The following is a 16,054-nucleotide window of genomic DNA, read 5'->3' on the forward strand; positions in this document are numbered from 1 at the left end:
TAAGGTAATATGGTTTTAATTATAACATTTCAGAAAAGAAATAAATGGATGTAAAACAACTAAAAAAAGTACAATGAGCAGTCGCTTTTTAGACAATACCTTACAGACAACGGTAAGTAGGCGTGTACATTCAAACATACATTTATTTACGTATATACATATATATTTAAAGGTATATACATTTCTTTTGGAGATTTTCAGTCCATATTGTTTACTAAAATTTTACACAAAAAATTTGTAAGATGATTAAAAATTATGTTGTAAGTTTTGATTGTTAGTAAAAAAGTGAAATTTACATGTTGGCAGTTCAACAGTTTAAACCGAATCCAAAAAAAACAAAAACATTTTATACCGCTTCACTCATAACTGAATGTACCAATTTCAATTGGTTCTACACTATAACCATTATATTACTTTCTTACAAGAGAAAAAGTATAATAGTGCTACCTAAACTGCTGTACCACGCCTATGGTGTGCGCGCAGCGAGACGGGGGGAAATACATAGCTCGCGACAACACTTATGTTCTTTATTCCTCGACTATCGCCCCATGGCGCTTTCCCAAGCGGTGGTACAGCGGATTCAGTAACACTATACCTGAGACTAATAAGTCTTTTTAAAGAGATAAATATGTCATATATTCATTTATACAATCAAGAACCAACTTTGATTTTCCGATTTACTAATAAGAAATACTTTTGTATGTAAACAAAACCTAAGGCACTTCAATACGCCTTCGCCTTTTTCTAGAAAGGGTCATCTTGAGCTCGGGGACGAAAGATATTGCGCTCCGTATTGTCTTGAGTTAATGTTTAATACACGGCTACCGTACTCGAAAGGTTCTCTATGTCATGAAAAAATTCTGAATGTTGCTTATTACTGTAAGCTGGATCTCTTGACATAGGCTTTGAAATAGAACTTTGCATGAATTCAAAGGAAAAGTTTTAAGTCATTAAAAAAGCATTTTTTTTAAATGAAATCTTACCAATAGGCCAACCATTGCTATGTTTTACTATCAAAAATATACTATTTTTAATCTAGCATATGTCTATCAAACATAATAAACACATTTTTAGAAACACTGTTGATGAATATAATAAATTTCTATTTCTAACGTCAAATACGTTTTATTTTTTTATGAAAAGCAAGATTCACGTTGTGAATAGAGTGAAAGCAATTTCAATAAAATTATTTTTCTGCAAATAATTTTACAGACTTTTATTAGCTATTTACCAAATATAAAATCACATCGTCCCACATCGATAGTTTGTTTTATACCATTGTATACAATTAAAACATATTTAATATATATAAAAGTAAATGGTTTGTAAGTATTTTTGTAATTTTCTCAGATTTGCGACTCAAACCTCTTCTCAGAAAGAGGGTATGTACCTTAATCTACTTCGCCTGACAGAAGTTAATCCTGTGTAGACTGACGGACGTTAGCTATCTTCTGGATAAACCAGTCTAAGCATTGCAATGTTTTCCTTCAGCTTTTATATGAAGTATTGGTATTATATAAATCATATAAAATATGATATCTAGCAACAATGAAATAAATAATAAATCATAATAAATAAATCAACCTTCTATGTACATAAATATATCCCCGAAATGTGATCAAAACTTTAAGGCAACCCGACCCTTGCAGCTAATTTTAATACGGCGTAGATTTTTTCTTCAAAAAATAAAAAAATGGGAAGAAAATTATAAAAAAACCTACTTGTCTTCCTGTTTTCGTACTATTGTTGTGTATAAGAAGTTACCTCAAGTGATAAGACCGCAACATTGTTCAAGGAGGGCCGGGCCATAAAGTTGAGAATTTAAAAATCATAGAAAAAATACTATAAAGCTTAGTAAAGAAAATTTATATTTAAAATGTAATAAACACATGGATCTTTTATTTTGTATAAACACTTCTCAAATTTAGATCGTAAATTCTTGAAAACTGAGTGGCATATAGCTCGTGGGAAACTGGACAATTCTTCACGTGTAATGTTTTTGAACTGGGCAATCGTCGTTGGTTTATTGACGTAAACACGTAACCTTGAGGTACCCCTAGAAAAAATCCAATAGACAGAGTTCTGAGTCCTGAGCAGGCCACGGAATCCCCTCGACACTATATCAGTTTTCCATTAAACATTTCATTTACAACTGCTAACATACATTGGACGTCACACCACTGTTGACACCAGGTCCTGGTATTATAACCTTCAAAATTATGCAGAAAAAAATATGTACCATTACTGCGTAGATATTGATTAAATTATTTCGCACGCATACCTGGCTCAGTCAGTAAATATTTAATAACAATTTTTTTTTTTTAAAAAAAGGCGCGTTTTTACTTTCGAAACAGAGAACAAAAAACCGTTAACTGTGGTAAATTGTAATAAATTAGCATTTTAAATAAGAATGTAAGATAGCACATAATAAATATAAATTAAGGTTAAGAAATGTGACATAACCGGATCTGTGACATTTGAGGTAAATTAACAAATATTTGACGTAATCAAATCTAAACAAAAACGCATTAAGATATAACAAATTTTTTGTACAATAAAGCTTTGTAATGTAAATATAATCACATTATTATTGAAATCTAGCTGAAAATAGAAAAGTTGTTTATCTAAGTAATCGTTATATGACATTGAATCAACAAAAGTAGTGATCAATCATAAACACCTAATATTTATATAATTTTCTTTTATCGGATTGCGGTTGGCCAATAAGCTTTTGATAGTATAAAGTCTGTCGTCATACAGAATAGACCAGTATTACTAAATGACAAACTATAACAAGATATTTATATTTATTTGCCATTTTAAAGTTGCCGCTTGCTCGACTTGCGCCGCGCTATGTCCCGGATAAGAGTGTAAACAAAAACTCGAAGAACAATGGCCGGGGTCCGCCAGCCTATTTTCACACGTCCCGTGGTTCTGTTAGGGAAGCTTTGTGGTAAGTAGCTGATAGCTTGAATCCTTCGTCAAAAAATTCTATGGTATGGTTGTGTTCAGCCGTGGGCTTTAATCAAAGAGGTCGTAGTCATGCCTAGGTTTTGGTACCCGCGCTACTCTCGCTGTACGTTGCCATCTAGCTCGATGTTTGGCGGAGTAAGAGATTTTATATACGAAGTTTATAGTTCTAGTTTTGATAAAGTCTTTCCAACTTGTTGGAGAGCCTCCACAAGTTAGCTTGCCGTCATCATTACCAGTGGCATGTCCAAATAACTTGAGGATTTGTATTTGCGCAATCGACGTAACCTATCTTTTATATCGGATTGGTGCTGCGTCCACGGGATTGTGAACATGGTTCTCTAACACCACATTTCCAGGGCGACAATTTTCCGACGATCCAGAATTCTCTGCATCCAATTCTCACCTCCATATTGAATATTTAGAAAGATAAGGCTTCTCATGAGTCGAATCTTTGTGTTTCTGGTTATTCTGCAATCTTTCCAGATATTTGTGACATTTGTGAGGTATGGTAAAAGTATTAAGGCAATATTCCGTAACAATTTCCTAGGTTGTATCCTTTATTACTGATTCTGTTATAATAACGCTTATTATTATTTTATTCAGAATAATTATAAAACTGCAATATATTTAACTTAACTGAACTTAAAAATAGGTATGTCACATGTGCAACAAACTGACATATATTCATTTATTTATTACTAAATTCTTATAAGATTATTATCTACATAAGATTATTTAGTCAACGTTTATAGACATCATAAAAAAGCATCATATGCATCATATAAGAAATAGAAAAGTCCAATTTAGAAGAACTAAAGTCAATAGGGTTTCGGTTTTAAAGTTAATAGGGTTTCAAAAGCGTAGTAATTTACAAAGAGTCGACAACAAACTCAGACGGTTTTTTATAGTCACTTTCATAATAACTTAAATACAGTAGGTAGAGCAATTCATTCCCAACTTTATTAACAGTAAAAAAATCTCAGTATAAAAAATTATTATAGTTTTTGTTTAACATACTTCACGTTACACGATAATCCAGACAAAATACACAGAAGTATAATGTAATACTGCATAAAAAAAGTTACTAATTCTAAAGATCCGTAAAAAAGGTATAACAATTTCACATCGCTATGAAGTATATTCTATCAATATTTTTCACATTTATGTGTAAAAAAGAATCATCAATTTTGAACTATTATGTTTTATTCTAAATTGTTTAAAGTTAGATCCGACAAGGTATTTTTTACCGAAAACAAAATTTTTTATTTAAACATTATAAGAGATATTTCTCGTTACTTATAAATATAACGCATGATTTAGCATTATATTTTTAGGTTAAAAATAATGTAATGATTGCAATACTATAGCCAGTTACATACCATAACGCTTCCAGAAGCGATGGATCCAGGCTGCAAGCTTAACCGTGCATTCGTCTTTATTCTCATTGAAGAAGCACTCTTTTTGTCTTCTCCTCTTTCGAACAAATTGAATTTCAGGTTATGAAGTAATTAATTTAATATACTTCAAACATATAAATTACAAACACAATTAAAAAATTTCAGTGTTATATACTTTATTTACAATCTATAACTGTCTATAAGCTACTATTGTGGTTTAAAAGTAAGGTGAAAGTGAAATTTAAAACTGACGAGGGCTATGTAAAAAAATTTGGTGCTTGAAAATCGACAAATAGAGACCTCGATGATAGTTTTACAATATCCTTCGGCTCAGCCGTAACCATTTAAAAGATGAAAGAGAAAGAGATGTTGATCTCAAACGCGACAAGTTTCGATTGGTGCCAAAATTGCTCAATTTTTTGGAAAAAAGTGTCAAAAACTCGTGTGACATCGTTCCGCAACCACCGTATTCGTATGATTTGGCTCCGTGCGACTTCTGGCTATTCAGTAAACTCAAAAGCTTAACGCGCGGATGCCGTTTTAAAACGATTGAAGGGATAAAAACCGAATCAAAGGTCTTGAAGGCTATACCGGAAAATGACTACAGTTTCGAGGACTGGAAAAAGCGTTGGCAAAAATGCGTTTTAACGGACTGAAATTACTTTAAAAGGGATAAAATTGATTTGGAAGAATAAATAAAAAAATTCTTTTTATAAACCAATTCACCTTACTTTTTGATCACAGTATTATAAGTATTTTAGAATCTTTGACCTATATATTTAACACTAGAATCACATCTTGCTTGTCTTTGTGTTACATTAAAATTAGATTAATTTTTCTATTGACTATAACGAAACTTTTAACAAGTCAAGTTTGATTAGCTTCACGTGAAATTAAAATACTTATATCTAAGGATCGAAAATAGTTTTCTATTACGGATTACATATATAAATTGGGGTCCCGGTGTCTCGGGGTACGTCAAGTCCACCCAAGCTGATTAAAGTTGGCCTTGATAAATACTCAAGAGAGACAAGTCTGATATTCTATATTAAGTTATAGTCAAGTTTATACATTTAGTAAAATTCGTCATCAACGAGAACTGAAGTCGTAGAGAGAGAAAGAATACAATAAAATAAAAATGCATCATAATAATAATGACGGAGTAATCATTGCATTAAACATCTGATTAAGTGAATAGTAGTATTACTGTGTTGGTCGTCAATTTCGGCGGCCAGCTGGTCCTGGTTCGCCCTATGCCTATAGTGTTTCTTTCAAGAAATATTTAGAACAAGAGCAGAATATCGTTTATTAACATGCATTGTGTTACGGATTGACATATACAAACATTTAGAATTCATGAGTACGAATCATTAATTTAAAAAATGTCAACAAAAAATGTTAAATTATTAAGAAATACAACATGGTGATTGTCTTGTGTGTAATATCCGTATCCTTTAAAATAAATAGAAATTAGAAACATCAATTACATCTGACAGGACTTGAACCTACAATCTTCCGATAAGAAACATGAATATATGAAAAAAACAATTAATTTTTTAACGATCTTCAGTTTTTTAAGTTTAATATTCGATACGAATTTACTGTGAACTGCCTTGACTTATACGTAACATATAACGCAATACACACCGCATAAATTATTAAAGTTATCATTCTTCTATTAAAGTAGTCATTATTCTCCAAGTATTTATTCTTCAATTTCGATAAGAGCAAAAATATTGACAACCTTTCGTATAAATCTTTCCATGTCCATATAATTGTGACACACATTTTTATAAATAAAATGTAATTTATCAGTTACTTGTTTTGACCGTCAAAGAATCTTTTCCGTTCACTTAGTCTATATAGCTGCGATAACGCCCGTTTTTTACCCGTTTTTCTATTTTGCAACAATGCGATTTTCAATAAACTAGTCAATGTGACCATTGTAGTTTCAGCCAAAGAAGGCCTCCGCCAAAGATATCTATGGGGAGAAATACCGTAATCGCCACGCTTGGCAGGCAGATTGGCGATCGCAGTGTGGTATTATAGTACGTAGAGGTCGTTGCTGCTCTTCCTCTGGAAACTTGCTTGTGAGCAATGGCAATTATAAATAATTATTGCACAAAGTGTGAATTACATACGATTGTATCCTCGGGATTCGAACCCACGACCTACGATCGCAAATTTCAATCCTTTTCCGCTAAGCTACCACTGTTCATACGACCATGCTATCTCTTAATAGCACAGTGATGCCATCTATCTATATAGTAAATAAAGCAAATAGGAATCCTTACATTAAATAATGAACACAATAATTTATTTTTAACACATTTATTATTCTAACACAACAACAAATAAATAAATAAATATTGATTAACACAATTTGTATCTTGAGTTAAATTTCAATGCACTATTTATTTATTTCGATATTTAAGAAGGAATAATAAAGCCAACAATGAACTAGAATGATATATCGTAAATTTAAACATATAAAGAAATGTACAATTTTAAATTGCGTCACACACACACATATAAAATATTTTATTGACTTGACTTGATTACATCCGTAGCTATCATTAATTATTTAATAGAACTATCCCGATCCGGTAAAACAGTAGTGTGCACCGGCCCGAGGTGAGGAGGATCTTCAGGAAGTCCTCCAACTACCTAAAAATAGGTTTTAGACTAAGCGCCTTCTCTTCGATGCAGCGGAATCTGCAAATGCCACTTGAAAAAATTAAAACTCTTTTTTTTAAAGTAACCAAACCGTGATTTTTTTCAACGATATCTAAATAACTTCATCATTAAGTTCGCCGTTATATATACAATATATAATCTGTTTAAATAAAAAAATATCAACGTTTGTCTTAGCGGCGTTTACCTTAAAACTCTTCATAAATAATTATGCTTGAAGGTGCAAGTCGTTCAATATTTTTTTTCCTTCCTCGGCTTCCACTGTTTTCCAAATAATCGTCCTTGTATTTCTTAGGACATCAAGGGTAGCTATTCCTTACTTATTACATTTTAAAAACTTGAATTTGCCCTCACTCAATACGAGTTTAACGTTTCACTTCTAGAGTACTCAACAAGGCCGCAGTCCTGCTGGGTCGGTTGCTATTATCGGACTAAGCAACGTGCTCCTTTGTCTACCAAGGTGCTGCCTAAGATTGCTAATACAAAAATTTTATGCTATATAACATTACTAATACATGTCTATATAAAAGCTACTGCACTTTTTATAACAGAAGAATAGACATAAGCAATAATGTCATACCCACCTAGAGAGCCTTCTTGAATGTAATCTTCTATCCATGGTTGATTTACGTTATCACTTTAGACGTAGGCTTCAGCGGTGATCTATTCTGCGCGCTGTATGGCCTGACCAATAGCCTGGCAAACTTCTACTTTCCAAAGTCTGTGACTTTAGTTCTTTTACGGAGAATACCGACCGTAACCGTCTTCGTGAATCGTTTACCGACTAGGAGTTTTCCAATGAGGTGTGAAGTGAGAAAGAAGTTCCATAAGTGATCACTGATAAGAAACTGAAGAATATTAGACGATATGTATCGTAATATATTTAATAAGATAAATATAAAACTGAATTATATATTGACAGTGTAAATAATTCATCATTACCCACCTAATTAACATCTTAAACAAAATCCACGAAGAACGATTAAATATTTGTTGTCCTCCTTTAAGAAACACGACTGAATAATAAATCTTTACATTATTATGCAGAGCTTTGATAAGCTGTTTTACATTTACAGATCCAATAAGTAGGCAATACATTACATGTGTATCACATTACTACACATGCTAATGCAATCATTGTATTGAGTGCCTAAGTACGGAGAATAAACGGGGGCGTATGCACTGTTGTGAAACAATACTTATACACCGGGATTATTAACTTGAAATAAAATAAAACCGTAGTTATTGCTATACCGCCAACATTAATTATAAACGGCTCTTGGGTACAGTTAAGCAACGCGGTGGGCCGTAAGTCAAACCCACGCTTCTAATATTTGTATTTATTAGTCAGATAAGTACCAATCGTACGCTTTCTCCCAAACGTGGGCGACATTCAACACCGTGTCCCTCATTCAGTTAATCGCATTTACCTACGTCTCGACGACGGTAGATAGTGACCAAAATAAGGCGACAGCAATCGACGAAGGGATCGCGATAAGCATTGTTTACTTGCAGATTAGTTCGCGTACAGCGCGACAGTAAATATTGAGCAGTAGATCTAACAACTCGGACGTGTTCGTGTCGTAAGACGATTCAAATCCTCCACACTTTAAGATCGCACAGAACGAACACAAGTTTACGACGTGTTGACATTGAAAGTTACGCAAGCAACTCAGTGCAACCTCACATTTCACGATACTGCATTCACGGTAATGACAATACTAGTCTATATTTCGTCTGGCAACCAACAAAAAGCCGGAATGCCGCGTTTAAAGACGGCCCCTCTTACCTCTGTCGCTCGTACATATCCTGCGAGGGCTAAACATGACAGCCATAGATATATCCGAAAATGCATCACAGCAATGTGATCGGGCTCCGCCGCTGCAGCAGTCGCACAACACTAATATCACAGCACAAAACAATTAGCTGTTATGTTATTCCACTAACACAACACACGGGCACAACAACGCGCGAAGCGACATGCAACTCCTACACGGGTTTGTAATAAACTGACTGGCGCTTGACGCTCGCTTCACTACGTTGAAACCGCGCGCCCCTGCAAACGAATATCGGATAACTTCGTTAGCTTGAATTTTCGTTTACTTTCGGCACCTATAAGTAACAGAATTTACTTTTCCGTTATGATTTCATAGTTCACAAATATTGTTATTGTTCATCTTAAATCCATAACACAGCAAAATCTGTTAATTTTCATTCTCTCAAGACCAAGTATTCATATCACAACAAAGTAACAGATATGGTAGTTCTAAATATACTCAAAACGTACAGAAATAATACTTTTACGGACAGGGCATCGACCGTACGTGATGTTCCTTTTGAAGTTTTATCAATATTGTGACAATAGTAAGTTTTTTAGTTATGCATATTTAATCATATGGAATAACTCAATGTCTTGAACGTAATAATTATTGCTATAAAGAAGTTATTGCTTATTAATGCATTTTCCAATTTTATTAAAGCGACATCGGCCAAAACTTCATAAGTAAAATTCGAAAATTTATATAAATTCATGAACTAATTTTACAAATAAAAATTAATATTACAACTAGAGACTCAGTTTAACCTTCAAAAGTTAACTTTGTCAAACAATTTGCCTTGAAAATATTATAATATTTATAAATGATGAATGAGAAAAGACTTATTTCTGTAATCGCTTAATCATGTCTTAAAAATAGTTACATTTTAATTTTGCTTTTATCGCCATCTATAATTTGTTATAGTAACCTTTCAAACAAACGAACCTACTTAACAGCTTATTACTACTTATTTCCACTAGATGTCATTTTGGCCACATTAATTCTTAAATGTTTTGTAACATAATTGTGTACTATTTTTATCACTATATTTAATCCTCATTTCTTTTGGATGCATAATTGTTTACAGTAAGAAGAAACTGGTCTCTTTACGTGAAAAATAGATGCATCAATTACCTTTTTTATTATATTAATTTATACTTTTAACACTTTACACAGAAATATATTGTTACAAAAACGTCATATATTTCGTGAGCATGTTATTCTTTCCGTTAGATTTTCTGGCACTAGTCTATGCTTAATGCTTAATTTTAGAATTATTTTTATAATTAAAAGTACATTGTCTTTATGGAAATCCCACATATTATAGTATTTTCTACATAGTAATTGAAGAAAATCCTTAAAATATCATTGACCGTATAACTTACTCTCAGGATATAAATAGATCATTCAGTTGGGTTATAATGACTTTTTTTGGACAAATGTATGCAGAATGACCTCATAGTATCTTGAGGTATATTAGTGTAATTTTTGATTCCAGAATTAATTGTATTATTCATGGGTTCCCAAGTTGATGGATGCTTATAACACAAATAACTCAAAGGTACATTTCGTGGTAGAAAATAAACATATTACACTTGTTACAAATACATATTTTATTTAAACTTCAACATAACTAAAGTAAATAAAAGCAAAAAAGTAAGATACATATATGCCTTGTTTTGAATCTACACATTACATTAAAATGATCTTCAATAGCAATGCTTTCTTTGCTGGTTAAATAAGATTTATCTTTTTACTTGTTGTCCATATTTGCTATCTGCTCTTTATGACGTCTGATGGCATCCTCGTGACGCTTGATCTGATCTTGATGGAAAGCAATTTCTTGACTTAAAAGACCTTTTATGTTCGACAGTTGTTCCTTTTGCTGTACAACAATTAAAGAAAATTTTAATAAAATATTTCAAGTTTAATTATTAATAAATTCATTAGTAGTATAAATAGGAAATTATAAAGAACGCCAGAAGAGCCTAATTTGGTAGAAACTAGAATCACATTGAACTCCTACAGTGGCATCCTGATCTGAAAAGCGCACGCAATAAATTCAGACAAGTTAATTTTTGTGGTCATTCATAATTCACAAAATTCCCAAGCCTTATAGTCTCTTAAAAAAATCCTAAGATTGTTTTATTTAAGGTTTTTGTTTAAAAATCTTTATTATACAATAATTTTACTGATTCTTCGAGACACTTTATGGGAAAGTATTGTAATGCCATACACATTGGACTACAGTAATATTACAAAGCTTACTCACTAGAACCCAACCTGGTCTAAAATTATCACACCACCTATATAACATTTGATTGATTATAATAAAGCAAAATGTTCAAACTCATGTCGATGTCACTTTTAAATGTGTGGGCCCTAAGTTGTGATACACTGGACTACAGTGTCAATTACATAAAATGTATCTTTACATGACCAAAATTGAAATATTTATAGCTTATACCTTCTTATAAAAATATTCCTCCTCCCTTGCAACTTGCATTTTACCAAAAGAGCCACCTGCATCACGGATTGCTCCGCCACTACCACCACCCTTACCAGCTCCCGAACCAGGTTCACCAGAATACATCCTGCAATAAAAATAATTACAATTCATTTGTGATATTGCTACTTCATTTTAAATAAATTAATATTACTATTCACCAAATTTTTGCATTAATTTCTGAGAAAAAAAATTTGTTTCCGTAGGGTATGGTTGTCTTTCAATGATAAAACCCTGTTTAAATTAAGATAAAATAATCTTTATTTGGGGTAGATTGGCATAAATTAAAAAAAACTCAAAATCAGTAGCTGCATTGTTGTTAATACAAAAGTAGATTGTTTGATGTAAATTGTAGCTTTATATGTTACAAAGGAACTTCTATTTGGATGTTGAGTTTGCTGTATTTAAAATATTAACAAAACCATTATTTTCCCAAATATAATAATTTTAATGAGTGAAATTAAGGATTATAGATGGGCAACAAGAACAAAAATATATATCATAATGACACTTAAATAGCAGGTGTACCAGAAATTTTAATATTTATAATGTTTAATTAGTCTGCTTTTCTGAGTAGATAAATAAACAGAGGCTTTAATGTATTTGGCTAAAAATATTAGCACTGATGAGATACCCTCCAAGCTCGATACAATTTCACGAATTTCATATTTATTTCGCCGAGCGGAAGTCATTAAAAAATAAACTTTAAAAAATTCCACCCGTAATAGGTGCTGAGGACATTTATTAAAAATGTATATTTTCAAACTGCAATTCTTATTGGTATAAAACTTGACACTGAATAAGATAAAAACTGTTTTAAAGTCGTTAGCTTAGGTATTATAGAATTATAATGAGAGGCAAACATTTTAATCAATTTTTTCCGCTGTTAAATTTGGATATGATGTTTTAATTACATTATATTGTCAGTAGTAAGTTTTTAATAATTAATTAGAGTTAAAGATTAGTAAGAGCTAAAAATATGAATAGAACATAAACAAAAATACAACCTAAAGCAATTTTGTATTATATAATAAAATGATGCTAAAATAATTTAATATCTACTGAAGTTAAAGTAAAGATCGATTGCGTAATATTCAATGCCGGTTGTTTTTAGTAATACCTTAAACTAGCAATTGCAGGTCTCAGCGATGTTCTTGTCCTCAAAATAAAACTCATGATTAAAAATATAATAGCTTAAGTATAAAAAGTTTCTGGACTTTTCCAATTCACTTAAAAATACGAAATGTCATTGAATATGAGGTTAAGTTTTTTTTTATTAAGATGTCTATGGGAAGATTAGACAGAACTGGAAGCATTTCAGCTTGAAACAAAAACAATGTAAAATTTATATTGCGTCTGGTTTTGAAAATTCATTTAATTATAAAAATATCTTATTATAACCCATTTGTATAAAATACACATTTTTATTTCTACTCGAAGTAGTCAGAACTAATGAACTAAATTGTACGTAAAATATACTAAATAACCATATGTAAATTCATATATTGAAATTTTAATAATAAATGAAGTTTATAACGTAAGAAAATTTTAATTTTGAAATAATTGTAAGTGTAAAAATTAATATTTTATCTGAAATGTTTTTTATGGCTTAGGTTACCTAAAAGAAAAAGTTAAATAAAATTCAATAATATATAGAAAGATTACATTGTAAATTATGAACACTTGTATAAGTGTATAAATTATTCATTAACAGTAAATTTTTTTTGTCACTGACATTTGTTCTACGGTTAAGAAATAAATTAAATAATATTAAAATTGACCTAAAACAGATGCATCATGAAAAATTTTCGTGCTATGTCGTGTATAAGTAATTAATTAATATAATAGTAATAGTATTTTTTATCGTTTACGTATAAAATAACGACCTTTAAAGATTTCAATGTAATTTTTTTAAAATTATGATGATTTTTTAATGTAGTACTATATTAATAATAATATTCTGCTGCTACTTGGCGAATTTGTAGTGCCGTTTAATCTTTTTTTTTGTAAAAAAAATATGTCTGGACAAGCATATAATGCCAAACGATTAAACCTAAGACATTTCTACGTGCCCTATTTTTTTGGCCAGTATTCCACACAACTTTTATAGATCTTCTGGTTCCCATACAAACATTTTTCAGAAATAAATATGTTATTGGAACTCCTTACCCCATCTCAACTTTTTTTACCCATAGAACATGCTTCAATTTCTGTTCTGCTATTATTTTGTTTAATTCTGCTGCTTCTCTCATAGCTCTCACAACTTGCCGTTCTTCTTTTAAAGTATCTAATTTTATTTGTTTTTCTGTAGTAGAAAACCTGTTAATCAAATATTGCAAGATGTTACCACAGCTAAAATATGAACACGACATAATAAATATTGTATTTAACAATAATAGAGAAATAGGCAAATGCGGTAAAGGTTTAGTCGCTAAAGTCTGTTCTCATGATGTGATTATTCAGATCTACTAAAAACGAACCAAATATATAAAATAATAAGTACTAAAATTTATATAATGTAATCACAGAAATATTTTTAACAAATATTTCATATCTAACTGTCTTACATGCACTAAAAATATTAATATATAATTTTGTGTTATATAAATGAAAATTAGTTTATTGATCCGTATATTCTACATACTTGAAAAAATCTCGGAGTTCCGTATGTAGTGCATTAACATTAATACCGTCCATAAGTGACATATCAGTCATTGCATAAACATTTTTCTTTGTGCTGTCACTGTTGACCTGATTTATTTCGGAATTTTCTGATTCAATCACTTCGGACATTGGTTCTGATGTAGATGATGCCGATGACTCAAATGTATTAACTTCGTTAATTTTATCTTCCTCATTAGAAAGTGACGCAAAATTACTTTCATTATTGCAACAAACTTGGTCCATTTCTCTTAAAAAAGTATAAACGATGTTAAAGAAAACTGTATGATTAAAATTATATAGGTCATATATAACCTATTTACATTTATTTTTGTCTTTAAATTGTCTTGACATTTGCGTCATAATAATTTTATGTTCACGATGAATTATATATTTTACAAACTTAAAACAAATGATGCAATAACTTATAAAAGAATTAAATATTGTTTGTATGACAATACTTACTCATCAATAGACTCTGTCTTAATCACAACATTAGCATCGAGTGTTGTTTCGTTCGTATTTTCATCATCTCTTTTTAAAACTCCATCTTTCACTAATTCTAGGATATTGCATACTTCTAACGACTGTTTTGTATATTTTTGTGTTTCTGGTCCACTTTGAGATATCTCTTCGCGTGCAATACGCTTCATATTTTGCCACTGTGTTTTAACTTTTTTTATAGAGCTATCCGAGAATTTGTTGCCAAATTTAGCTGCTAACTCTCTTAAGATTTCGTTCCAAGCTATATCTTTTTCTTCGGAATGATTAGGCCCGTTATTGCTTTTTGTAACAATTACCTCTTTGCGTTCCTTAATTAAGTCTAGAAGGTATTGTTTTTCGTCAAGCGACCAATTGGGTGTTCGTGATCGGCGACTAGCTACTTTTCTCATCTTCAGCGGAGCTTCACAGGGAACGTGATTAATCTTTTGCAACGATTTGTTGCAAACGATGCACTCGACGTCCAAAATTATTGGCTTCCACATTTAAAAACAATTGAAATACGAAAAACGAGCGAAGAAGTTTGACTTGACAATCCGTTGCTAACTGCGAGAGTGCCTTTTTAAAACTGTTTTCGAATGAAGTTTTCATTAAAATTATTTTTCATTGAACTATATATAAATTTAATTTGTACAGTTTCAACGTGGCAACGACTTACACTTAAATAGGTGGTGAAGTAAAACTAATTTTTGTTTTGTTTTGTTATATTTGATTCCGGTAATATAATAATAATTAATACCTAATGTAATTCTATGTTATGTTAAATACGTGTTTTTAATATATATATTGTTTTGGAGTTATTGCATTAAATTCCATGTCCGCTAAAACCCTAATAAAAAGTAGAGTAAATTCAAGCGATTAATAGCTTTTTCAATTTATATTTCGCTTTTTGTAAAATTACATATTTATTTACATGTAAATTGTTGATTTTAGGGTGAGTGCTGTTATGTTTAATTCCAAAAATGTATAAATAATGTTGTTGGTATTGTATATAGAATTAAGAAGACATTTAGATGCATTTGTCTGTCGTTTAAGCGGTGTGGTAGCATTTTCTTGTTCTTGTTATCCTAGGACTAGGCATGCTTATTACTGACTTATATTTAATATGTTATTGATAATTGTTATGAGGATCTTAATGCCAAAATGACTGCCTTGTACAGCGAGTAGTCAGTAGCATCATTTATATTAAAAGACGAAAGACTCTGGTCATCGTGGTTCCTTAGTTATATCACAGATGTCAGCACTTTTAGTCGTATAGTTAAACTACGTTAGTCGTTAAAATGTGTTTGATTAAAACAAAAATTTGTTTGAAAAATTTTTTTTGTTTCACTTATTACATATTATTAAAAATTACTAAAAAAAAATTGTAACATTTTTGAGTAGTATTTATTCGCGTGATACCGGCTATCCCAGCAATTAAAGAAGCTAATGAGGGAAATAATATTCTTTGTTTTGTAAAAACAGTAAAAGTACATTACAAAAATATTTTTTGTTACTGTTCGCGT

The 16,054-nt window shown here is 31.0% G+C and overlaps 2 protein-coding genes across 2 annotated transcripts in view; both read right to left on the minus strand.

Moving 5' to 3' along the window:
- Sdc (Syndecan) overlaps window positions 1–9,055 on the minus strand; it is a 419,218-nt gene extending 410,163 nt beyond the window's left edge. Inside the window, exon 1 of the mRNA XM_068770615.1 lies at window positions 8,854–9,055. Coding sequence (XP_068626716.1) covers window positions 8,854–8,919 — 66 coding nt within the window. The 5' untranslated portion in view covers window positions 8,920–9,055. The remainder of the gene's footprint in view (window positions 1–8,853) is intronic.
- Window positions 9,056–10,475: 1,420 nt separating this feature from the next.
- Window positions 10,476–12,654, minus strand: LOC137926958 (ATPase inhibitor mai-2, mitochondrial-like). Its single transcript, XM_068770708.1, has 3 exons — window positions 12,508–12,654; window positions 11,349–11,475; window positions 10,476–10,766 (listed from the first exon to the last, which is right to left on the minus strand). The coding sequence occupies exons 1-3, from the start codon at window positions 12,561–12,563 to the stop codon at window positions 10,635–10,637; spliced, it is 315 nt and encodes a 104-aa protein (XP_068626809.1). The 5' UTR covers window positions 12,564–12,654; the 3' UTR covers window positions 10,476–10,634.
- Window positions 12,655–16,054: the final 3,400 nt, after the last annotated feature.

This window comes from Battus philenor, unplaced genomic scaffold, assembly GCF_028537555.1.
Source record: "Battus philenor isolate CCGP_79_NKW_IND1 unplaced genomic scaffold, ilBatPhil1.0.hap1 SCAF_3, whole genome shotgun sequence".
NCBI lineage: Eukaryota > Metazoa > Arthropoda > Insecta > Lepidoptera > Papilionidae > Battus > Battus philenor.

Excerpts from the sequence above, each read along its gene's own strand:
- LOC137926958 (XM_068770708.1), bottom strand. The coding sequence starts at position 12,563 with ATGAGTTTTATTTTGAGGACAAGAACATCGCTGAGACCTGCAATTGCT. Across the intron at positions 11,476-12,507 it reads CCTGCAATTGCTAGTTTAAG|GATGTATTCTGGTGAACCTG; the intron begins GTATTACTAAAA and ends TTTTTATTGCAG. Across the intron at positions 10,767-11,348 it reads AGGAATATTTTTATAAGAAG|CAAAAGGAACAACTGTCGAA; the intron begins GTATAAGCTATA and ends ATTGTTGTACAG.